The sequence below is a fragment of the Oryx dammah genome, unplaced genomic scaffold, assembly GCF_014754425.2.
Source record: "Oryx dammah isolate SB20612 unplaced genomic scaffold, SCBI_Odam_1.1 HiC_scaffold_2, whole genome shotgun sequence".
Taxonomy (NCBI): domain Eukaryota; kingdom Metazoa; phylum Chordata; class Mammalia; order Artiodactyla; family Bovidae; genus Oryx; species Oryx dammah.
The window spans coordinates 90,302,806-90,326,007 of record NW_024070186.1 but is presented as its reverse complement, the minus strand read 5'-3'; the positions used below and the strand labels follow the sequence as shown (position 1 = coordinate 90,326,007).

Sequence of the window (23,202 nt, the reverse complement as noted above, 5' to 3'; positions counted from 1 at the left end):
CTATCTAGGTTGGTCATAACTTTCCTTCCAAGGAGTAAGTGTCTTTTAATTTCATGGCTGCAGTCACCCTCTGCAGTGATTTTGGAGCCCAAAAAAATAAAGTCTGACACTGTTTCCACTGTTTCCCCATCTATTTCCCATGAAGTGATGGGACCAGATGCCATGATCTTCGTTTTCTGAATGTTGAGCTTTAAGCCAACTTTTAATTTGTTTTCTCTTTTTGTTAATAGTTTTATGAAGCAGCTCATCTTTTTTCTTTTTTTCTTTGTTTTTCCTCATGTTACTTTGGGAGTACTATTGTGCTCTTCCACTCCATTACTGATTCCTTTCCTTTCCTGTTATACACAATCCAACATGCTCAGATTTGCCTATCAGCAGATGGAAAACAAAACTAGAAGGAAAGAAGGAAGGAGGATAGCAGTAATCTAGGTGAGCTGATAATTGCATTCTGAAGTCAGGTTATAGCAGGAAACATGAGGTGGTAGGATGTGTTCAGCAGTGATTCAGAAGCAAAGAGAGTTCATATGCTTAGGAGTTTCCTGGCACCTTAGTAGTTTAATACCCCTTTCTTGGGACCTGAAGTAAGTTCAGAAATTGAAGTTTAAAATAAAAGTGGTGCTCAGTTTAGTGAGTAAAAATGTTTAATTAAAAAACTTGTTTGTAGTCTTCCTAGTGATCTGATGGTTGAGAATCTACCTTGCAATGCAGGGGACATGGGTTTGATCCCTGGTCGGGGATCTAGGATCCCAGATGTTACTGGGTAACTGAACCTGCATGCCACAACTAAGGCCCAACACAGCCAAATAAATAAATAAATATATTTTTTTAAATTGTTCAGAGTATAGAAGGCATGCATAGGGATTGTGAACAACCTGTTTAACTTTTATTTATAATAAAAAATGTTCATATTATTCATATGAGCATTCATTGAGTATCTGTTCAGATCTTGTTACTGTAAATAATTGGAGCAATAAAAAAATTATAATTAGTCTTCCTTCTTCAGAAACTCAGAGTAACAATAAAGTATTGTATTTTAAAATGTTTTCTAAGTAAGAATACAAGTATTTTTAAGGAGGATATATTACGTGAATCTCTTAAATGTAACATGGAGCCCTTGGGTTGCTATTTGGGGGTATCTTACTCACTTGTTTTCAGTGAAGACATCTAAAAAATATATTTACCAGCCAAGCAAGTATATTTGTTAAGATCATGCTTCTGGCTCTGTACCTTACCAGGGCTTCTCCTGAGTGATCCGCATCTCACTCTTTCTTATAGACCACTCCAGATGTGTCCTCTTCTATGCTGTGGATGCTTAACTTCCTATAGATTATTTTGTCTTAGAAAAATTTCTGTCTTTCTTTTGGCTTCATCATCTTCTCTCCCAACCTTTCAGATGTCTCTAATCTAGCCCTTTTGTTTGGCAGCCGCAGTTACAAAATTTATCTCATACTCCTCCTTGTGGTCATGTGTACAATCTCTAATAATTGTTAACTTTTAAAATATGATATGCCTTTTTAACCTTTCTGGTGGCTCAGATGGTAAAGAGTCTGCCTGCATGCAGGAGACCTGGGTTTGATCCCTAGGTCAGAAAGGTCCCCTGGAGAAGGGAATGGCTACCCACACCAGTATTCTTCCCTGAAGAATCCCATTGACAGAGGGGCCTGGCGGGCTACAGTCCATGGGGTCCCAAAGAGTCTGACAGGACTGAGCAGCACTTCACTTTAATCTTTTATGGGGGCTTTCCAGGTGGCTCTGGTGGTAAAGAATCCACCTACAATGCAGCTAGTGGTAAAGAATCTGCCTACAATGCAGGAGTTCAATCCCTGGGTGGAGAAGATCCCCTGGAGTAGAAAATAGCAACCTGCTCCAGTATTCTTGCCTGGAAAATTCCATAGACAGAGGAGCCTGGTGGGCTACAGTCCATGGGGCTGCAGAGTTTTAGAAATCACCTTGTTCTAACTTGATCTAATATTACTATCGTGTTTGACAAAATTATTATAATTAGTGCTGTAAAAATTAAATGTACTTCTATAAAGTTCAAAACCAAGCAATTATAACAATATATTGTTTAGGGATACATATATGTGGGATAAAATAAGAGAATGAGAAACATAAAATTCCTTCAGGGTTGGGGAAAGTGGGAACAAAAGATAGAAGAGGAGCATGTCGGTAAATGTGGGTTATTAGGAGTGAGCCAGGGTTCTTTAACTTTTTATTATGGAAAATAGAATAGTATAATGAACTCCTATGTACTTATTGAGTTTCAAGAATTATCACCATTTTGCTGTTTTTAATATAGTCTCCTACCACTTTTTTTTCCTGTCATATTTTAAAAGCAATCCCAGATATTCACAAATGCTTATGTATACATCCTTAACTGATAAGGATATTTTTACTTTCACTTAAGGACCATGCTAACCATCACTTACCATAAAATTAATTATAAGACCTGGTCCATATTTATGTTTTCATGATGTTTTCAAAAATGTCTTTTTTCAACTTTTCTCCCTAGGAATCCATGTAAAATCCTTATATAGCATATTATGTATTCATTTATTTTTTATTGAGGTATCATTAATTTACAAGGTTGTGTTAGTTCAAGTATATATCAAAGTAATTCCATTATATATATCTATCTATATTTTCAGATTTTTTCCATTATAAGTTATTATAAGATATCGAGCATATTTCCCTTTGCTATAGAGTAGGTCCTTATTGTTTACCTATTTTATATTCCTATATTGCATTCTGATATTATGTTTCTTATGTCTCTTTTATTCTGTAAAATTCCCTGACCTCTATTATGACATCAATTTGCTGGAGAAACCAGATTAATTGTCTTAGAGGATATACCCACATTCTAGATTTCAGATAACTTCTGTCTGGTATTATGTAACTTGTTTCTCTCTCCTCATGTTTCCTATAAGCTGGTAGTTATTTTTAAAGGCTTGATGAGAGTTAGATTCTTTGTAAGGTGTTTTTTTTTTTTCCAGGCAAGAATGCTTTGTAGATGGTGCCTTGTACTTTCTTTTATATTACATCATGAGGCATATAATGTCTTCTTGGCCCACTTTTAAGGGTGCTAAAATTAATCAGTTGGTTTAATGTAACGTGTTTCTTGATACATTCATTTTACTTAATCTGCATAGAGGAGCACCCCTTTAATAAGATTTAAGATTTGACAAATTAAAGAAGGAAGAAGAGGAGAAGTAGGAAATATAATTCAGAACTTTTGTCCCCTTATTGTAAAGTATATTAGCTGTATTAGAATTGAATACCAATTGCCTGTTGTAGACCAAATCTACAAAGATTTATGAAATAAATCTTTACTGGCTTAGCGCAACTACTTCCTCTAGTCTCTTTCCTAATGACAGAAATTTTGAGATCTCAGTCTCTCTTCATCTGTGTTTTTTTACTATAGTCCTTATTGCCAGAGTAGTAAATTTAGGTAGTTAACTTAGGTGACTTGAAGTACAAAATAGATAGAGAAAGACAGAAGATCTCAAGTGAAAGTTGCTGAGTCGTGTCTGACTCTGCAGTCCCATGGACTATAGAGTCCATGGAATTCTCCAGGCCAGAATACTGGAGTGGGGCTGTTCCCTTTTCCAGGGGATCTTCCCAACCTAGGGATCAAACCCAGGTCTTCTGCATTGCAGGCGGATTCTTTACCAGCTGAGGTACCAGAGAAGTGAAGATCTCAGTCTCTTTCAACTGAATTTCCATGAAAATTTTTAATAATAATAAACTTTTTAAACAGGGTTCAACTGCACCAGTAACTGTTTTCAAAGGTTCAAAGAAACCTTACTTAAAAGAATGCATTTTGATTATTAACCATGATACTGGGGAATGTCGTCTAGAAAAACTCAGCAGCAACATCACTGTAAAAAAAACAAGGTATGTGGTTAATGAAATAAATATTTTATCAACATAAATTGCTAAGAAAAAGTCAATGAAAAAACTTATTGGATTAAGTCACATTATTATATAAGGATTTTTCTATGTAGTGCAAGATGTTTTGATTTTTTTGCAAGTTTAAATTTGATGAAGATCCTTTAGCCAGAGGCTTTTACCATTTCTCCCTATGATATATAAAAGCTTCTTTTGTTTCTAAGTGTTTTCTTATATGTAGTTATATCTTTATTCTGTTGTAGATATGTTTGTAGAACTGGACTGAAAGGAGTCATTATGCACTCTCCAAATAATATCGTTATTGTTGGTAAAATTTTATCAAGCACCTAGAAAACATTAAGCAAGAAAAGGGAGAATTTCCAATACAAATAGTAACCTCAAAACTTCTATATTTTAATTGGGTTAACATATAATTGCACTAAAAAAGTCAGAAAGAGAGTATAACCATCTCAGATTTTGGGGAAGGGGGATAGGCAGTAGATTAATTAACATGTAGCATAAAGGGCTGTGCTCTAAAAGCCATAAAAATATTAATAGTATAGACAAAACTTGTTCTAGGAATTAAAAGAAGGGAGAAGTTATGGTTCACCAGAGCATTAAGGGAGCTCTTATTGATGTACCTTAAAAGGAAGATAAGATTTAGAACTGTTTTCCCCAAACATATTTGGTGATAAGAATTACCTTTGTGTGTTTGTTAAACATGTGAGTTCCCAAACTCAACTGATCAGGGAAGGAGCCTAGGAAGCTTTTTTTTTTTTAATTATCCTCTCCTCTCAGATGATTTTTACTGATAGAAAAGTTTAGAAGATACTGATTTAATTATCAGAGAGAACATGAGGACATAAACAAGGTAGGAATTTATCTGACTTATTTGGAACCTATGAATAAGACTTGCTTGAATAGAGCAGAAATTTGTTTCTTTGCTTGTGTACCAATATTAGAAATGGGGAATGAGGCTGGAAGAAGCTAGAGTTAGGTGAGCTAATGCTTTCAATACCAACCATGAAATTAGTACAGTGTCTTATTGGTGGTGGTTATATACTGCATTAAAGTTTTTTTAACCAGGGATCGACATGCTTACATTCTTGTTTTGAAATGTAAATATCCCAAGCAAATCAATTTAAATGAAACCATGTGGGAAACAGAAAAATGCATAAACCATGATTCTTGAGAGTAGGAATGAAGATTAAAGCGAAGTTTCAAATACTTTGTGAAGGAAGAACTAGCAGGATTTGGTGACTGGAAATGGGAGCAGCAAAGTCAAGCATAACTGTGTTATTTATACATACTCTTTTCTTAAAAGTATTGAAACGAGAGTATACGAATCTTCTTTAGTAACATGTCTTAATGTTTTAGAAGAAGGCAATGGCACCCCACTCCAGTACTCTTGCCTGGAAAATCCCATGGATGGAGGAGCCTAGAAGGCTGCAGTCCATGGGGTCACTGAGGGTCAGACATGACTGAGCGACTTCACTTTCACTTTTCACTTTCGTGCATTGGAGAAGGAAATGGCAACCCACTCCAGTGTTCTTGCCTGGAGAATCCCAGGGACTGGGGAGCCTGGTGGGCTGCTGTCTGTGGGGTCTCACAGAGTCGGACATGACTGAAGCGACTTAGCAGCTTAATGTTTTAAATGAAAAATGTGGGAGTGATTTAATTTTAACAGGATGAAAGTTTCAGAATTTAGGGAATATATTGTACCTCTTGTATACTTATGTATAATTTCATTTTATTTCAGTCATTTGTGTATGTCTTATCTCTTCAACTTGGAGCAGTGGTTTTGTTTTTAGTCACATTTGTGTGTATGCCATGTATATAGCAGGGCTCAATAAACATTTGTTACGTAATGAATGAATTAATGCTTTAATCTTTGAATGTCATTTTAAAGATCTCTAGAATAAAGAACAAGCTGTCAGTTTTAGCAGCTTTGTAAGTTGAAATTGTTGTTATATTGCAATCATCATACTGGTTTTGACCTTTTGCTATTCTTAATGGCAGGTTTGAAGGAAGCAGTAAAATTCAGTATCGAATAGAACAGCAGCAGCAACAAATGCGAAATTCAGCTAGGACTCCCAATCTTATAAAACATTCTCCATCCGAAGACAAGATGTCCCCAGCATCTCCGATGGATGATATTGAAAGAGGTAAAGTCTATGTGTATGTAATGTCCCTTTACAAGAAATTATTAATAAATGTTAAGTGAAATCTTTCATTTTAATTGACAAGCAAACCATAAAATTCTAAAAGCATGTTTTTAATTATGGGTTTTTCTAGGGGAAGAACATGGTTTAGTAATTTTATGTACATGAGCCTATATATAACAGAGTTTACATTTTTTATTATTCAGAGGAACAAGTATTTATTATTTGTTATTCAGAGGAACAAGTTTAAATACGTATAATTGGAGTTTTCTTCTCTTTGACAGTTATGATGATTCAAATTCAGGTCTTCACAGCATCTTCCTGTTGAAGTTTTTTTATGTATAGCCAGACTATAGATGTCTAAGATGTCACCAAACCAATAGTGAAATGAGGAGATGTAGGAAGCCAAAGCAGCAGGCAAGTTCTTCTGAATTGCTGCTCACTTCTCAGCAGGAAGGTGTTTCTAGGAAAGCACAGTCCCTTTGAAAGTAAGGAAACTTATATATCTATTTCTTTTCTAGCTGCAGTTTGGGTGTCTGTGTTATTGTAATTAAATGTGGTAGGAGCAAGATCCTGATCACCGAAGTTTATTTGCTTCTACACTTAGCCTTCATAACTTATATATCACGTTCTGTTTCCTCTTGCCCCCTTCTAAGCCCAGTATAGTATTAGATCCCTAATATATTAGTGTTCACTTTACAAACAATAAAGAAAATATAATCTCAGAACTCTTGTTGTTCTAATGGTTAGAGTACACGTAGCCTTTCCAGGTGGCCTAGGTTTCCTCACAACCTAGTGGCTAGGTTCTAAGAATAAGTGTCGAGAGACAGAGAGTGAAAGGAGAAAGGACAGCGTGGAGGTGAAATCTTTATCTTTTTAATTACACAGGCTCAGAAGCCATGTAGTATCACTTGTGCATGTGTTTGTACATGTTTTAACAGCTCTATTGAGGTATATCTGATACAAAATCTTCAGGTATTTAAACTACAGTCTGTTAGGTTTTGATATTTGTACATCCTGAAGTTACAACCACAACCAGGATAATGAACTTATTTATCACTCTAAAAAGTTTCTGCCTGGTAATTTGCAAGACCGCTCTGCCAGTCCTCCCCACCCCATCCATTCCTAGGTAAGTACTGATCTGCTTTATGTCACTATCATTAGTTTGTTTATTTTAGACATTTATATCAGTGGAATCATATAGTATGTCCTCTTTTTTTATGTCTAGATTTTTGCACTAAGCATAAGTATTTTGATAATCATCCATTATTGAAGCATGTATAAATAGTTCAATCCTTTTTTTACTGCTGAGTAGTGGTCTTCTTTATGGACAGACAACAATTGCTTATCTGCTCAACTTGATGGACATTTGAGTTGCTTCCAGTTTTTGGTTTTTACAAATAAAACTCTTATGAATATCACATATTAATCATTGAAAAGACAAATGTTTTATCTTGACTAAATATGTAGAAGTGAAATATGCACTGGAAGTAATGAATAGATTCAAGGGATTCAATCTAGTTAACTATGCCTGAAGAACTATGGACAGAGGTCTGTAATATTGTACAAGAGGCAGCAAACAAAACCATTCTAAAGAGAAAGAAAAGCAAGAAGGCAAAGTGGTTATCTGAGGCTATCTTTACAAATAGCTGAAGAAAGAAGAGAAGCAAAAAGCAAGGGAGAAAGGAAAAGGTACATCCAACTAAACACAGAGTTCCAAAAAATAGCACGGAGAGACAAGAAGGCCTTATGGGCACAATAATGACAGAAATGGTAGAAAGCTAGTAGACACTGAAGAGATCAAGAAGAGATGGAAAGAATACATGAGGAACTGTACAAAAAATATCTTAAAGAACTGGATTACTACAATGGTGTGGTCAATCACCCAGAGCCAGACATTCTAGAGTGCAAAGTCAAATGAACCTTAGGAAGCATTACTGTTAATAAAGCTAGTGGGTTTGATGGAATTCCAGTAGAGCTATTTAAAACCCTAAAGGATGATGCCATCAGGGTGTTGCATCCAATATGTCAGTAAATCTGGAAGACCACACAGTGGCCACAGGACTGGAAAAGGTCAGTCCTCATTCCAATTCCCAAGAAGGGTAGTACTAAAGAATGTGCTAACCAGTGGATAGTTGCACTCATCTACCATGCTAGTAAAGTCATGCTTAAAGTCTTGCATGCTATGCTTCAGAATTACATGAACCAAGAACTTCCAGATGTCCAAGTTGGGTTTAGAAAAGGCAGAGAAACCAGAGATCAAATTGCCAACATTTGCTGGGTCATAGAGAAAGCAAGGGGATTCCAGAAAAACATCTATCTCTGTTTCATGGACTGCGCTAAAGCCTTTGACTGTGTGGATCATTAAAAACTATGGAAAGCTCTTAAAGAGATGGGAAATACCAGACAATCTTACCTGTCTCCTAAGAAACTATGTGGGTCAAGAAGCAACAGTTAGAACCCTGTATGAAACAATTGGGCTTCCCTGGTGGCTCAGACGGTAAAGCATCTGTCTACAATGTGGGAGACCCGGGTTCAATCCCTGGGTTGGGAAGATCCTCTGGAGAAGGAAATGGCAATCCACTCCAGTACTATTGCCTGGGAAATCCCATGGACAGAGGAGCCTGGTAGGCCACAGTCCATGGGGTCACAAAGAGTCGGACATGATTGAGCGACTTCTTATGGAGCAACTGATTGGTTAAAGATTGAGAAAGGAGTACAACAGGGCTGTCTGCTGTCACCTGTTTGTTTAACCTATACACTGAGCACAACATCTGGGCTGGATGAGTTACTATTGGAATCAAGATAGGTGGGAGAAACATCAACAACTTCAGATATGCAGATGATACCACTCTAATGGCAGAAAGCAAAGAGGAACTAAAGAGCCTCTTGATGAGGGTGAAGGAGGAGAGTGACAGAGCCAGCTTAAAACTAAATATTAAAAAAAAGATTGTGGCATCTGGCCCCATTACTTCATGACAGATAGAAGTGGAAAAGGTGGACGTATCGCAACAGATTTCCTCTTCTTGGGCTCTAAAATCACTGCGGATGGTGACTGCATCCATTAAATCAGAGGACAGTTTCTTCTTGGCTGGAAGGCTATGACAAACCTAGACAGTATGTTGAAAAGCAGAGACATTACTCTGCCAACAAAGGTCTGTATAGTCAAGGCTATGATCTTCCTGGTGGTCATGTACAGTTGTGAAATTTGGACCATAAAGAAGGCCAAAGAATTGATGCCTTCAAACTATGGTGCTAGAGAAGACTCCTGAGAGCTCCTTGAATTGCAAGGATATCAAAGCAGTCAATCTTGAGGGAAATCAGACCTGAATACTCGAAGGACTGATGCTGAAGCTGAAGCTCCAGTATTTTGATCATCTGATATGAACAGCCGACTCATTGGAGAAGTCCCTGATACTGGGAAAAATTGAGGGGAAGGAAAAGAGGGCTTCAGAGGATGACATGGCTGGTAAATGTCACCAATGTGATGGACATGAACTTGGGCAAACTTAAGGAGATGGTGAGGAACAGTGAGACCTGGCGTGTTGCAGTTCATGGGATTGCAAAGAGTCAGACACGACTGGGCGACTGAACAACAGCAACAACAAGTGAAATAGCTGGATTATATGGTAGGTGTATATTTAACTCTATAAGCAACTACCAAATTGTTTTCCAAAGTGGTTGTATGATTTTACATTTTTCTAATCTATATCAATGCTTGAATTCATTTTAATAAGATGCATAGTGGTATCTCATTGGGTCTCTTTTAAAATTTTATTTGATTGAAATATAGTTGATTTACAGTGTTGTGTTAGTTTCTGGTGTACAGCAAAGCAATTCAGTTACACATATATATATGATATATAATAGTTTGCATTTGGTAATCCCAAACTCCCAATCCATCCCTCTCCCACACTCTACCTTGGCAACAAGTCTATTCTCTATGAGTCTGTATCTGTTTTATAGGCAAGCTCATTTTATCATATTTTATATTCCATGTGTAATGATATAATATGGTATTTGTCTTTTTCTAACTTAAATCACTGGGTCCATCCATATCACTGCAAATGGCATTATTTCATTCTTTTTTTATAGATGAGCAATATTCCATTATATATATACATATCTGTATATATAGATATATAATATACATATAGATATATACACATTATTATCTATATAATATATAATGTATGTATGTACATGTATATATAATATATATATTTAGATAATATGCATGATGTATGCATATAATATATAGATATATTATTGAGCCTAGTGGCTCAGTGGTAAAGAGTCCACCTGTCAATGTAGAGACGTGGGTTTGATCCCTGGATTGGGAAGATTCCCTGGAGAAGGAAATGGCAAACAATTCAGTGCAATCCCGATGCAAATTTCAACAAGCTTTGTAAGAAATTGAGAAGCTAATTCTAAAATTCTTGTGCAAAATGGAAGAGTCCTAGAATACCCAAAACAACTTTGTAAGAGAAGAACAAGATGTAAGACTAAAACTTCCTGATTTCAAAATTATTATAAAGCTAACAAGACAATGCAGATGACACTGCCCTTATGGTAGAAAGTGAAGAGGAACTAAAAAGCCTTTTGATGAAAGTGAAAGTGGAGAGTGAAAAAGTTGGCTTAACACTCAACTTTCAGAAAACGAAGATCACGGCATCTGGTCCCATCACTTCATGGGAAATAGATGGGGAAACAGTGGAAACAGTATCAGACTTTATTTTTCTGGGCTTCAAAATCACTGCAGATGGTGACTGCAGCCATGAAATTAAAAGACGCTTACTCCTTGGAAGAAAAGTTATGACCAACCTAGATAGCATATTAAAAAACAGAGACATTACTTTGCCAACAAAGGTCCGTCTAGTCAAGGCTATGGTTTTTCCAGTGGTCATGTATGAATGTGAGAGTTGGACTGTGAAGAAAGCTGAGCACCGAAGAATTGATGATTTTGAACTATGGTGTTGGAGAAGACTCTTGAGAGTCCCTTGGACTGCAAGGAGATCCAACCAGTCCATTCTAAAGATCAGCCCTGGGTGTTCTTTGGAAGGAATGATGCTGAAACTCCAATACTTTGGCCACCTCATGCGAAGAATTGACTCATTGGAAAAGACTGATGCTGGGAGGGATTGGGGGCAGGAGGAGAAGGGGACAACAGAGGATGAGATGGCTGGATGATATCCCTGACTCGATGGACATGAGTCTGAGTGAACTCTGGGAGTTGGTGAGGGACAGGGAGGCCTGCTGCGATTCATGGGGTTGCAAAGAGTCAGACACGACTGAGTGACTGAACTGAACTGAACTGAACAAGACAGTATGGTGTTGGCATAAATATAAACAAATAGATCTATGTGTTAGAATAAAAGTTCAGAAATAGACCCATGTGTATATGGACAGTTTTTTTTCCCTCACAGTGTCTCTCTCCATTTATTTATATATTTAATTTATCTTACAAATGTTTTATGGTTTTCAGCATACAGGTCCTTCAAATATTTTGTCAAAATTATCTATGTTGTTGTGTAGTCACTCAGTCATGTCTGACTGCGACCCCATGGACTACGGCACTCCAGGCTTCCCTATCTTTCACCATCTCCTGGAGCTTGTACAAACTCACATCCATTGAGTTGGCAATGCCATCCAACCATCTCATCCTCTGTCATCCCCTTCTCCTGCTTTCAATCTTTCCCAGCATCAGGGTCTTTTCTAATGAGTTGGCTCTTCACATTAGGTGGCCAAAGTATTGGAGTTTCAGCTTTAGCACCAGTCTTTCCAATGAATATTCAGGATTGATTTCCTTTAGGATGGACTGGTTGGATCTCCTTGCAGTCCAAGAGACTTTCAAGAGTCTTCTCCAACACCATGGTTCAAAAGCATCAATTCTTCAACACTCAGCCTTCTTTATGGTCCAACACTCACATCCATACATGACTACTGGAAAAATCATACCTTTGACTAGATGGACCTTTGTTGGCAAAGTGATGTCTCTGCTTTTTAATATGCTGTCTAGGTTTTTCATAGTTTTTCTTCCAAGGAGCAACTGTCTTTTAATTTCATGGCTACAGTCACCATCTGCAGTGATTTTGGGGCCCCCAAAATAAAGTCTCTCTCACTATTTCCTTTGTTTCCCCCTCTATTTGCTGTGAAGTGATGAGACCAGATGCCATGATCTTAGTTTTTTTAATGTTGAGTTTTAAGCCAGCTTTTTCACTCTTCTGTTTCACTTTCATCAAGAGGCTCTTTAGTGCCTCTTCGCTTTCTGCCATGAGGGTGGTGTCATCTGCATATTTGAGGTTATTTATATTTCTCCTTGCAGTCTTGATGCCAGCTGCTTCTTCATCCAGCCCGGCATTTTGCATGATGTACTCTGCATATAAGTTAAATAAGCAGGGTGACAATATACAGCCTTGACATACTCCTATCCCAATTTGGAACCAGTCTGTTGTTCTATTTCCAGTTCTAACTGTTGCTTCTTGACCTGCAAACAGGTTTCTTAGGTGGCAAGTAAAGTGGCCTGGTATTCTCACCTCTTGAAGAATCTTCCTCAGTTTGTTGTGATCCACACATTCAAAGGCTTTAGCATAGTCAGTGAAACAGAAGTAGATATTTTTCTGGAATTCTGTTGCTTTTTCTATGATCCAACAAATCTTGGAAGTTTGGTCTCTGGTTCCTCTGCCTCTTCTAAATCCAGCTTGAATATCTGGAAGTTCTTGGTTCATGTACTGTTGAAGCCTAGCTTGGAGAATTTAGAGCATTACTTTGCTAGCATGTGAAATGAGGGCAATTCTGTGTTAGTTTAAACATTCTTTGGCATGCCTTTCTTTGGGATTGGAATGAAATTGATTTTTGTATATGGTCCTTGTTATATTTAACCTTGCTAAACTCATTCTTGAGCCTTTTTTGAAGGTACCTTAAGATTTTCTACGTTTACAGTCATGTTATTGTGAATAATGACAATTTTACCTCTACCTTTCCAATCTGTTGGTTCTTATTTCTTTTTCATAACTTATTGTACCAAGGAGGACCTTCAATTCAGCATTGACTAGAGGTGGTCAAAGTGGAAAACCTCTTGTTTCTGATGCTAGAAAATATTCAGTCCTTTAGAGTTACATATGATTTCAGTTCTTTACGATTATGTATGATTTCAGCAGTAAGTTCTTTTTAGAGATCCTTCATCAGGTTAACTTCTATTTCTATGATGCTGAAAGTTTTTTTCCTTTTTTTGGTCAAGAACTACTGTTGAAAATTCTGCTGTTTTGAGATGGCTTTTATTTTTCAGTTTTTAACATAGTGAACTATATGGATTGATTTTTAAAAGTTTGTATACCTTGGAAAATCCAACTTAGTCATTATATATTGTCCTTTTAATACTAGCACTTCTCAACCTCAGCAATATTGGCGTTTGGAATTGGATGGTTCTTGGTCAGGGGCTGACTTGTATGTTGTAAAGTACTTAGCAGCCTCTCTAGCTTCTACCCAGTAGATGCTGGTATCACCACTTGCCGCCCATTGTGACAACCAAAAATGTTTTTAAACATTGCTAGATTTCTTTCTAGGTAAGAAAATCGTAGCTGGTTGAAAACCACTAGTATATATTATTAAATTTGATTTATTAAAATTTTGCTTAAAAGTTTTGTGACCAGGTTCATAAAGGATATTAGGTGTTTGGTTTGTTTTGTTTTGGTAATGTCTCTGTTGAATTTCTGTATCAGTAATTCTGGCTGTATGGAATGAATTGGAAAGTATTCCTTCCTTCTTAATTATACAGAAGAATTTGCATCAAGCTCATATTATTTCTCCCTTAAATAACCAGTATAATTCACTAGTGAAGTCTTCTGTCACTGGAGATTTGTGTGCAGGGTGTGGGGAAGATTATAACCACAACCTAATTTTTAGGGATATTCAGGCTGTTTCTTCTTGAGTGAACCTTAGTAGTTTGTGCCTTTCAAGGAATTGATCCATTTCATCTAATTTACTGTGTTTATGGGCATAAAGTAGTTCACAATATTCCTTCCTATTCTTTTAATGCTGTAAGATCTGTAGTCATGTCCGACTCTTGCGACCCTATGGACTGTTGCCTGCCAGGCTCCTCTGTCCATGAGATTCTTCAACCAAGAATACTGGAGGAGGTTGCCATTTCCTTCTCTAATTCATGTTTAGTATCTTTTTTTCTTGATAAACCCAGCTGAGTTTTATCAACATTATTTATCTAAAGCAATCAATTTCATTTCATTTATTTTCACTCTTTTGGTTCTTCCTTGTTTTTTGCTCTTAATTTTTTTTCCTTCTGCTTGTTTAATTTTGCTCTTCTTTCTCTAGCTTCTTAAGTACATCTTAGTTCATTTAATTGAAACCTCTTTTTCCCCCAACAAAATCATTTAATATTTTAAATTTTTCTCCAAAATGTACTTTATTTTTACTCCACAGATTTTGATAAATTGTGGTTTCATTTTCTTTCAATTAGAAGTATTTTCTAAAATCTTTTTTATTTCTTCCTGATCCATGGGTTTTCCAGAAGAGCATTTACTTCTCAAATATTTGAAGATTATCTAGGTTCCATTTATAAATTTTAAATTTTATTTTGTTTTGGTAGAAAACACACTCTGTATAAATTCAGTCTTTTAAAATGTATTGTGGGACAAGATGACATAGACTTATCTGTTTCTGCTTCTTCCCACAAAGTAAAACTATATAACCAAGAAACAATGCAAAGGAGAACTCTGAAAGATGAAAAGAGGAAGGTAATCTGGTTAGAGACCTCAGAAAGGACGAGAGAGGAATAGCATAGTCAGGACATCTTATAACCTACCCCTTCAGAAAATAACTCTTGGTTGGGTGATAACAAAGACCACACTCAAGCTAACAACAGGTGAATTGGGTGTCAAAATCTAAAATGCCATTTTCCAAGCAGAATTTTAAAACATATATGGTGATAAGAAACTGTTTGGAGTGATTATTCTTGGAGAGTAGGATTAAAAGAATTTGAGGATGGGGTAGGAAGTGGGGTTTTACTTTTCATTTTGTACTAGTAGAGGAGCTTTTTAAATAAAATCATAAAATGCTGTGAATGTATACATTATTTATTCCTCATCAAGTTCATTAGAAACTGACACATTCAAATTTTATTATGTTTAATATTTATAGTTAACATTATTTATTAACTATATATTTAAATACATAGTTAACATTATTTTGACCTAACTGTTAAATTCTGTTTAATTTTCAGAACTGAAAGCAGAAGCTAGTCTAATGGACCAGATGAGTAGTTGTGATAGTTCATCAGATTCCAAAAGTTCTTCATCTTCAAGCAGTGAGGATAGTTCCAGTGATTCAGAAGATGAAGAGTGCAAATCCTCTCCTGATCCAGGGAACTATATCTCAGAACATCCCACCATGTCTATCATGCCACAGTGCAGGATTCCTGAAATAGTGGCTGGTCAGAATAAACATCATGACAACAATGGCCTTCTGATGAATACTTTAAGTAAGTATACATAAGCATGAGTGAATGGAAAAGTAAGAATTCACAATTGAACCACACTGATTACAACCTAAAATTTAAATAGAATTGCTTCTTTTTTATTAATTTAACAGAAATCACCATTACCTTCTTATTAAGTTATTCATTTTCTTTTGATTCTGTGACATAATGCCTTACTGGCTTTTCTCCTTTCTTTCAAGATACTTTTCTCTCTCTTCTTTGCTGGTTTATAATCTTCTACTCAGTTATTACAGCTGAAGTTTCTCAAAGCTTAATTCTAGGTCCTTTTTTCTTTTTATTCTATACTCTTTCCTCAGATAAGTTATATATTTCTCTTGCAATCAATACTTGTATACATATAACTTGTAAATTTGCATCTCTCACCCACTCCTCTCAGCTCTAGACACAGAAGTCCTACATACCTACCTACCTCAGGGACTTACACTAACTCTCTATTCAGCTAGAAATATATTTCTTTTCATGTAGATAATTTATTCTTCAGATTATATTCCAGGATTCACTTGATCAAGAAAGTCTTGACTCTTCTGACAAGATCAAATCCCCCTTGTTATAGACCTTCAGAGCAGTATCTTCTTTATATCAATTGTCATTTAGAAATTTATATGTTCTTTGATTTATTATCTTATAAGCTCCAAGAGGGCTATGATCTTGTTTATTTTGCTTATCACATAATACTAGCACTGACAAAGTACCTGTTTCTGTTTCATAGATAGGTCCATTCATGTCATCTTTTAGATTCCACATGTAAGTGATATTGTATGGTATTTGTCTCTTTTATTCTGACTTATTTCAATTAGTATGATAATCTCTAGTTGCATCTGTGTTGCTGCAAATGGCATTATTTTGTTCTTTTTCATGACTGAGTAGTATTCCATTGTAAACATGTACTACATCTTCTTTATCCATTGATCTCTTGATGGACATTTAGATTGTTTCTATGACTTGGCAATTTTGAATAATGCTTTCTGTGAACATAGGGGTGCATATATCTTTTTTAATTATGGTTTTCCTCTGGATATATGCCCAGGAGTGGGGTTGCTGGATCATATTGTAATTCTGTTTTTAGTTTTCTGAAAAAACCTCCATACAAGTTTCCACAGTGGTTGCACCAGCATACTTTCTTACAAGCAGTGTAGGAGGGTCCCTTTTTCTCCATGCCCTCTCCAGCATTTCTTATTTGTAGACCATTTAATGATGGCTGTTTAATGTGAGGTGATTTGCATTTCTCTAATAATTAGCTTTGTTTAGCATCTGTTAATGTATCATATTGGCTATTTGTATTTCTTCTTTGGAGAAATGCCTCTAGATCGTCTGCTCATTTCTCAGTTGGGTTGTTTGGTTTGGAACATTAAAAATACTAATATATTGGAAATTAAGCCCTGTCAGTTGCATCATTTGTGAATATTTTCTCTCATTCTATAAGTTGTCTTTTCATTTGGTTTATGGTTTCCTTTGCTGTGCAAAAACTTTAAATTTGATTATATCCCATTTGTTTATTTTTGTTTTATTTCTTTTGCCTTGAAAGACTGAATATGCCTGTTTTAATAGTAAATATGTAGAATCTTACAGTATAAAAATAAAAAGCAGGTACTTTCAAGATTATGAATGTAAAACATTTATGAAATTAATTTCTACTAGGACAAATGAACACATTTGAAAGAAATCATATTTTATTAATCATCATATGACTATAGACAATGAGAATATAAATAAATAAAAATAGTTCAAAATACATGCTTAGGAACTTTGGAGCACGTATCTAGTGATTTACATGTTAAAAGGAAATTACAATGAAATTTAAAAATATTTATAATTAAGTAATATCAAAAAAATCTCAGCAGTTTTGGGGTGCCACCTAAAAGGTACTTATAGGGAACTTTATAGTCTCAAAATGTTCTTTTATAAAAAAATTGAAAATAAAAGAGTGAGAGTTTCATCTTAAGGTGAACAATAGTATCTTAAAGCAGGGAAAGAAAATATTGTATATCAGAATCGAAATTAGTGTAATAGATAACAAAGAAACATTAGAAGATCACAAGGCTAGAAGTTACTTCTTTGAAAACTAAAAAAAGACCAACTTCTAACTAAGGCTGATGAAGAAAGAAAAAGAAAAAAACACAAGATTAGGAATGAAAAAGTGGTTAAAATTATATATTTTATTTTTTTAATTATGAGAACTTTACAAAAAATTTATCTCAGTAAATTTGGCATAAACACGAATGATTTTGGCTTCTCTGGTGACTCAGATGGTAAAGAATCTGCCTGCAATGCACGAGACCCTGGTTCAATCCCTGGGTCAGGAAGATCCCCTGGAGGAGGGAATGGCAACCCACTCCAGTATTCTTGCATGGAGAATTCCATAGACAGAGGAGCCTGGCAGGCTGCAGTCCATGGGGTTGCAAAGAGCAGAACATGAATAACTAACACACACATGGATGATTTTCTAGGAAAAAAAATAAAATTTACCCAATATGACTCAAAAAGGAGTGGAAAATCTGAGGAAACCATTAACAATTAATGTCTCTTTCTCCTTAACCCTATCTCCATATCCCCAAGATGCTAGAAAACTGAAGATAATTTTACAGATGAATTATAACAAATCTTCAAAGAATAAACAATTCTTCGACAAACTATTTCAGAGAATAGAATACTGGGAGAAGCAATTTAATTCTTTTATAATTTTAGGATAATCTCAATACCAAAACTGAACAGAAACAAGACAAAAAGCATTATAGACCAATTTCATTTAACATGAATGTAAAATTACTAAGTAAGATATTAAAACAAGCATGCTAAATCACAAACCAATAAAGCTCATCACAGAAATGTAATATATGTTCAATATCTGAAATAATATTAATAATAATAATTTACCATATTACTAGATTATAGGAATAAAACCATATAATCATTTCAACAAATTTGAATTTGACAAAAGCCAATATTTATTAATTTTAAAACTTTTACTTAAGATTGAATGTAAGGGAATTTCCTTAATATTATAAAAGATCATTACAAAAATCAAAACTACTGCCAATATTATTCTAATACAGACTCCAGAAACATTTCCATTAAAATCAGGAAGAAGGTAGGAGAACTAATATCATTATGTCTATTCAATGTTTTTTTAATATAAATTTATTTATTTTAATTGGGGGCTAAATTACTTTACAATATTGTAGTGGTTTTGCCATATATTGACATGAATCCACCACGGGTGTACATGTATTCCCCATCCTGAACCCCTTTCCTACCTCCCTCCCCATCCCATCCCTCTGGGTCATCCCAGTGCACCAGCCCCAAGCACCCTGTCTCATGCATCGAACCTGGACTACCAATCCATTTCACATATGATAATATACATATTTCAGTGCCATTCTCCCAAATCATCCCACCCTCAGCCTCTCCCACAGAGTCCAAAAGACTGTTCTATACATCTGTGTCTCTTTTGCTGTCTTGCTATAGGGTTATCATTACCATCTTTCTAAATTCCATGTATATGTGTTAATATACTGTATTGGTGTTTTTTTCTTTCTGGCTTACTTCACTCTGTATAATAGGCCCCAGTTTCATCCACCTCATTAGGACTATTCAAATGTATTCTTTTTATTGGCTGAGTAATATTCCATTGTGTATATGTACCACAGCGTTCTTATCCATTTGTTTGCCGATAGACATCTAGGTTGCTTCCATGTCCTGGCTATAATAAACAGTGCTGTGATGAACATTGGGGTACACGTGTCTCTTTAATTCTGGTTTCCTCAGTGTGTATGCCCAGCAGTAGGATTGCTGGGTCATATGGCAGTTCTATTTGCAGTTTTTTAAGGAATCTCCACACTGTTCTCCACACTGTACTAGTTTGCATTCCCACCAACAGTGTAAGAGGAACCTCTTTAAGGAATCTCCACAAGGAATCACCACACTGTTCTCCACACTGTACTAGTTTGCATTCCCACTAACAGTGTAAGAAGGTTGCCTTTTCTCCACACCCTCTCCAGCATTTGTTGCTTGTAGACTTTTGGATAACAGCCATTCTGACTGGCATGAAATGATACCTCATTGTGCTTTTGATTTGCATTTCTCTGATAATGAGTGATCTTGAGCATCTTTTCATGTGTTTGTTAGCCAGCTGTATGTCTTTGGAGAAATGTCTGTTTAGTTCTTTGGCCCATTTTTTGATTGGGTTCTGGTCTTATGTTTAGATCTTTAATCCCTTTTCAGTTTATTTTTGTGTATAGTGTTAGAAAGTGTTCTAGTTTCATTCTTTTACAAGTGGTTGACCAATTTTCCCAGCACCACTTGTTAAAGAGATTGTCTTTTCTCCATTGTATATTCTTGCCTCCTTTGCCAAAGATAAGGTATCCATAGGTGTGTGGATTTATCTCTGGGCTTTCTATTTTGTTCCATTGATCTATATTTCTGTCTTTGTGCCAGTACCATACTGTCTTGATGACTGTGGCTTTGTAGTAGAGCCTGAAGTCAGGCAGGTTGATTCCTCCAGTTTCATTCTTCTTTCTCAAGATTGTTTTGGCTATTTGAGGTTTTTTGTATTTCCATACAAATTGTGAAATTATTTGTTCTAGTTTTGTGAAAAATAGCTTTGGAAGCTTGATAGGGATTGCATTTAATCTATAGATTGCTTTGGGTAGTATACTCATTTTCACTATATTGAGTCTTCCAATCCATGAACATGGTATATTTCTCCATATGTTTGCATCCTCTTTGATTTCTTTCATCAGTGTTTAATAGTTTTCTATATATAGGTCTTTTGTTTCTTTAGATAGATATATGCCTAAATATTTTATTCTTTTTGTTGCAATGTTGAATGGAATTGTTCCCTTAATTTCTCTTTTTGTTTTCTCATTGTTAGTGTATAGGAATGCAAGGGATTTCTGTGTGTTAATTTTATATCCTGCACCTTTACTACATTCATTGATTAGTTCTAGTAATTTTCTGGTGGAGTCTTTAGGGTTTTCTGTGTAGAGAATCATTACATCTGCAAACAGTGAGAGTTTTACTTCTTCTTTTCCAATCTGGATTCATTTTATTTCTTTTTCTGCTCTAATTGCAGTGGCCAAAACTTCCAAAACTATGTTGAATAGTAGTGGTGAGAGTGGGCACCCTTGTCTTGTTCCTGACTTTAGGGGAAATGCTTTCAATTTTTCACCATTGAGGATAATGTTTGCTGTGGGCTTGTCATTTATGACTTTATTATGTTGAGGTATGTTCCCTCTATGCCTGCTTTCTGGAGGGTTTTTATCATAAATGGATATTGAATTTTGTCAAAGGCTTTCTCTGCATCTACTGAGATAATCATATGGTTTTTATCTTTCAATTTGTTAATGTGGTATATTAGGTTGGTTGATTTGTGGATATTGAAGAATCCTTGCATCCCTCGGATAAAGCCCACTTGGTCATGATATATGATCTTTTTAATATGTTGTTGGATTCTGTTTGCTAGAATTTTGTTAAGGATTTTTGCATCTATGTTCTTCAGTGATTATTGGCCTGTAGTTTTCTTTTTTTGTGGCATCTTTCTCTGGTTTTGGTATTAGGGTGATGATGGCCTCATAGAATGAGTTTGGAAGTTTACCTTCCTCTGCAATTTTCAGGGAAGAGTTTGAGTAGGATAGGTGTTAGCTCTTCTCTAAATTTTTGGTAAAATTCAGCTGTGAAGCCGTCTGGTCCTGGGCTTTTGTTTGCTGGAAGATTTCTGATTACACTTTCAATTTCTGTGCTTGTGAAGGGTCTGTTAAGATTTTCTATTTCTTCCTGGTTCAGTTTTGGAAAGTTGTACTTTTCTAAGAATTTGTCCATTTCTTCCAAGTTGTCCATTTTATTGGCATATAGTTGCTGATAGTAGTCTTTTATGATCCTTTGTATTTCTGTGTTGTCTGTGATTTCTCCATCTTCATTTCTAATTTTGTTGACTTGATTTTTCTTCCTTTGTTTCTTGATGAGTCTGGCTAATGGTTTGTCAATTTTATTTATCTTCTCAAAGAACCAGCTTTTAGCTTTGTTGATTTTTGCTATGGTCTCTTTTGTTTCTTTTGCATTTATTTCTGCCCTAATTTTTAAGATTTCTTTCCTTCTACTAAGCCTGGGGTTCTTCATTTCTTCCTTTTCTAGTTGCTTTAGGTATAGAGTTAGGTTATTTATTTGACTTTTTTCTTGTTTCTTGAGGTAAACCTGTATTGCTATGAACTTTCCCCTTAACACTGCTTTTACAGTGTCCCATAGGTTTTGGGTTGTTGTGTTTTCATTTTCATTCATTTCTATCCATATTTTGATTTCTTTTTTGATTTCTTCTGTGATTTGTTGGTTATTCAGCAGCATGTTGTTCAACCTACATATGTTGGAATTTTTAATAGTTTTTCTCCTGTTCAGTTCAGTTCAGTTCAGTTCAATTCAGTCCCTCAGTCGTGTCTGACTCTTTGCGACACCATGAATCACAGCACACCAGGCCTCCCTGTCCATTACCATCTCCCGGAGTTCACTCAAACTCACGTCCATCAAGTCGGTGATGCCATCCAGCCATCTCATCCTCTGCCGTCCCCTTTTCCTCCTGCCCCCAATCCCTCCCAGCATCAGAGTCTTTTCCAATGAGTCAACTCTTCACATAAGATGGCCAAAGTACTGGAGTTTCAGCTTTAGCATAATTTCTTCCAAAGAACACCCAGGACTGATCTCCTTTAGAATGGACTGATTGGATCTCCTTGCAGTCCAAGGGACTCTCAAAAGTCTTCTCCAACACCACAGTTCAAAAGCATCTATTCTTCAGTGCTCAGGTTTCTTCACAGGCCAACTCTCACATCCATACATGACCACTGGGAAAACCATAGCCTTGACTAGACAGACCTTCATTGGCAAAGTAATGTCTCTGCTTTTGAATATGCTATCTAGGTTGGTCATAACTTTTCTTCCAAGGAGTAAGCGTCTTTTAATTTCATGGCTGCAATCACCATCTGCAGTGATTTTTGAACCCCCCAAAATAAAGTCTGACACTGTTTCCACTGTTTCCCCATCTATTTCCCATGAAGTGATGGGACCAGATGTCATGATCTTTGTTTTCTGAATGTTGAGCTTTAAGCCAACTTTTCCACTCTCTTTCACTTTCATCAAGAGGCTTTTTAGTTCCTCTTCACTTTCTGCCATAAACATGGTGTCATCTGCAAATCTGAGGTTATTAATATTTCTCCTGGCAATCTGGATTCAAGCTTGTGCTTCTTCCAGCCCAGCATTTCTCATGATGTACTTTGCATAAAAGTTAAATAAGCGGGGTGACAATATACAGCCTTGACGTACTCCTTTTCCTATTTGGAACCAGTCTGTTGTTCCACGTCCAGTTCTAACTGTTGCTTCCTGACCTGCATATAGGTTTCTCAAGAGGCAGGTCAGGTGGTCTGGTATTCCCATCTCTTTCAGAATTTCCACAGTTTATTGTGATCCATGCAGTCAAAGGCTTTGGCATAGTCAATAAAGCAGAAAGAGATGTTTTTCTGGAACTCTCTTCCTTTTCCATGATCCAGCCAGTGTTGGCAATTTGATCTCTGGTTCCTGCCTTTTCTAAAACCAGATTGAACATCAGGGAGTTCATGGTTCACATAGTGCTGAAGCCTGGCTTGGATAATTTTAAGCATT

General features: G+C 36.0%; 2 protein-coding genes across 2 annotated transcripts in view; one reads left to right on the top strand and one right to left on the bottom strand.

Moving 5' to 3' along the window:
* IQCB1 (IQ motif containing B1) overlaps nucleotides 1-23,202 on the bottom strand; it is a 159,195-nt gene that overhangs the window by 59,515 nt on the left and 76,478 nt on the right. The gene's annotated exons all lie outside the window — the stretch shown is intronic.
* The window catches only part of EAF2 (ELL associated factor 2), a 46,657-nt gene that overhangs the window by 16,158 nt on the left and 7,297 nt on the right, over nucleotides 1-23,202 (top strand). The window contains exons 3-5 of the mRNA XM_040250769.1: nucleotides 3,758-3,894; nucleotides 5,908-6,053; nucleotides 15,286-15,543. Coding sequence (XP_040106703.1) covers nucleotides 3,758-3,894; nucleotides 5,908-6,053; nucleotides 15,286-15,543 — 541 coding nt within the window. The remainder of the gene's footprint in view (nucleotides 1-3,757; nucleotides 3,895-5,907; nucleotides 6,054-15,285; nucleotides 15,544-23,202) is intronic.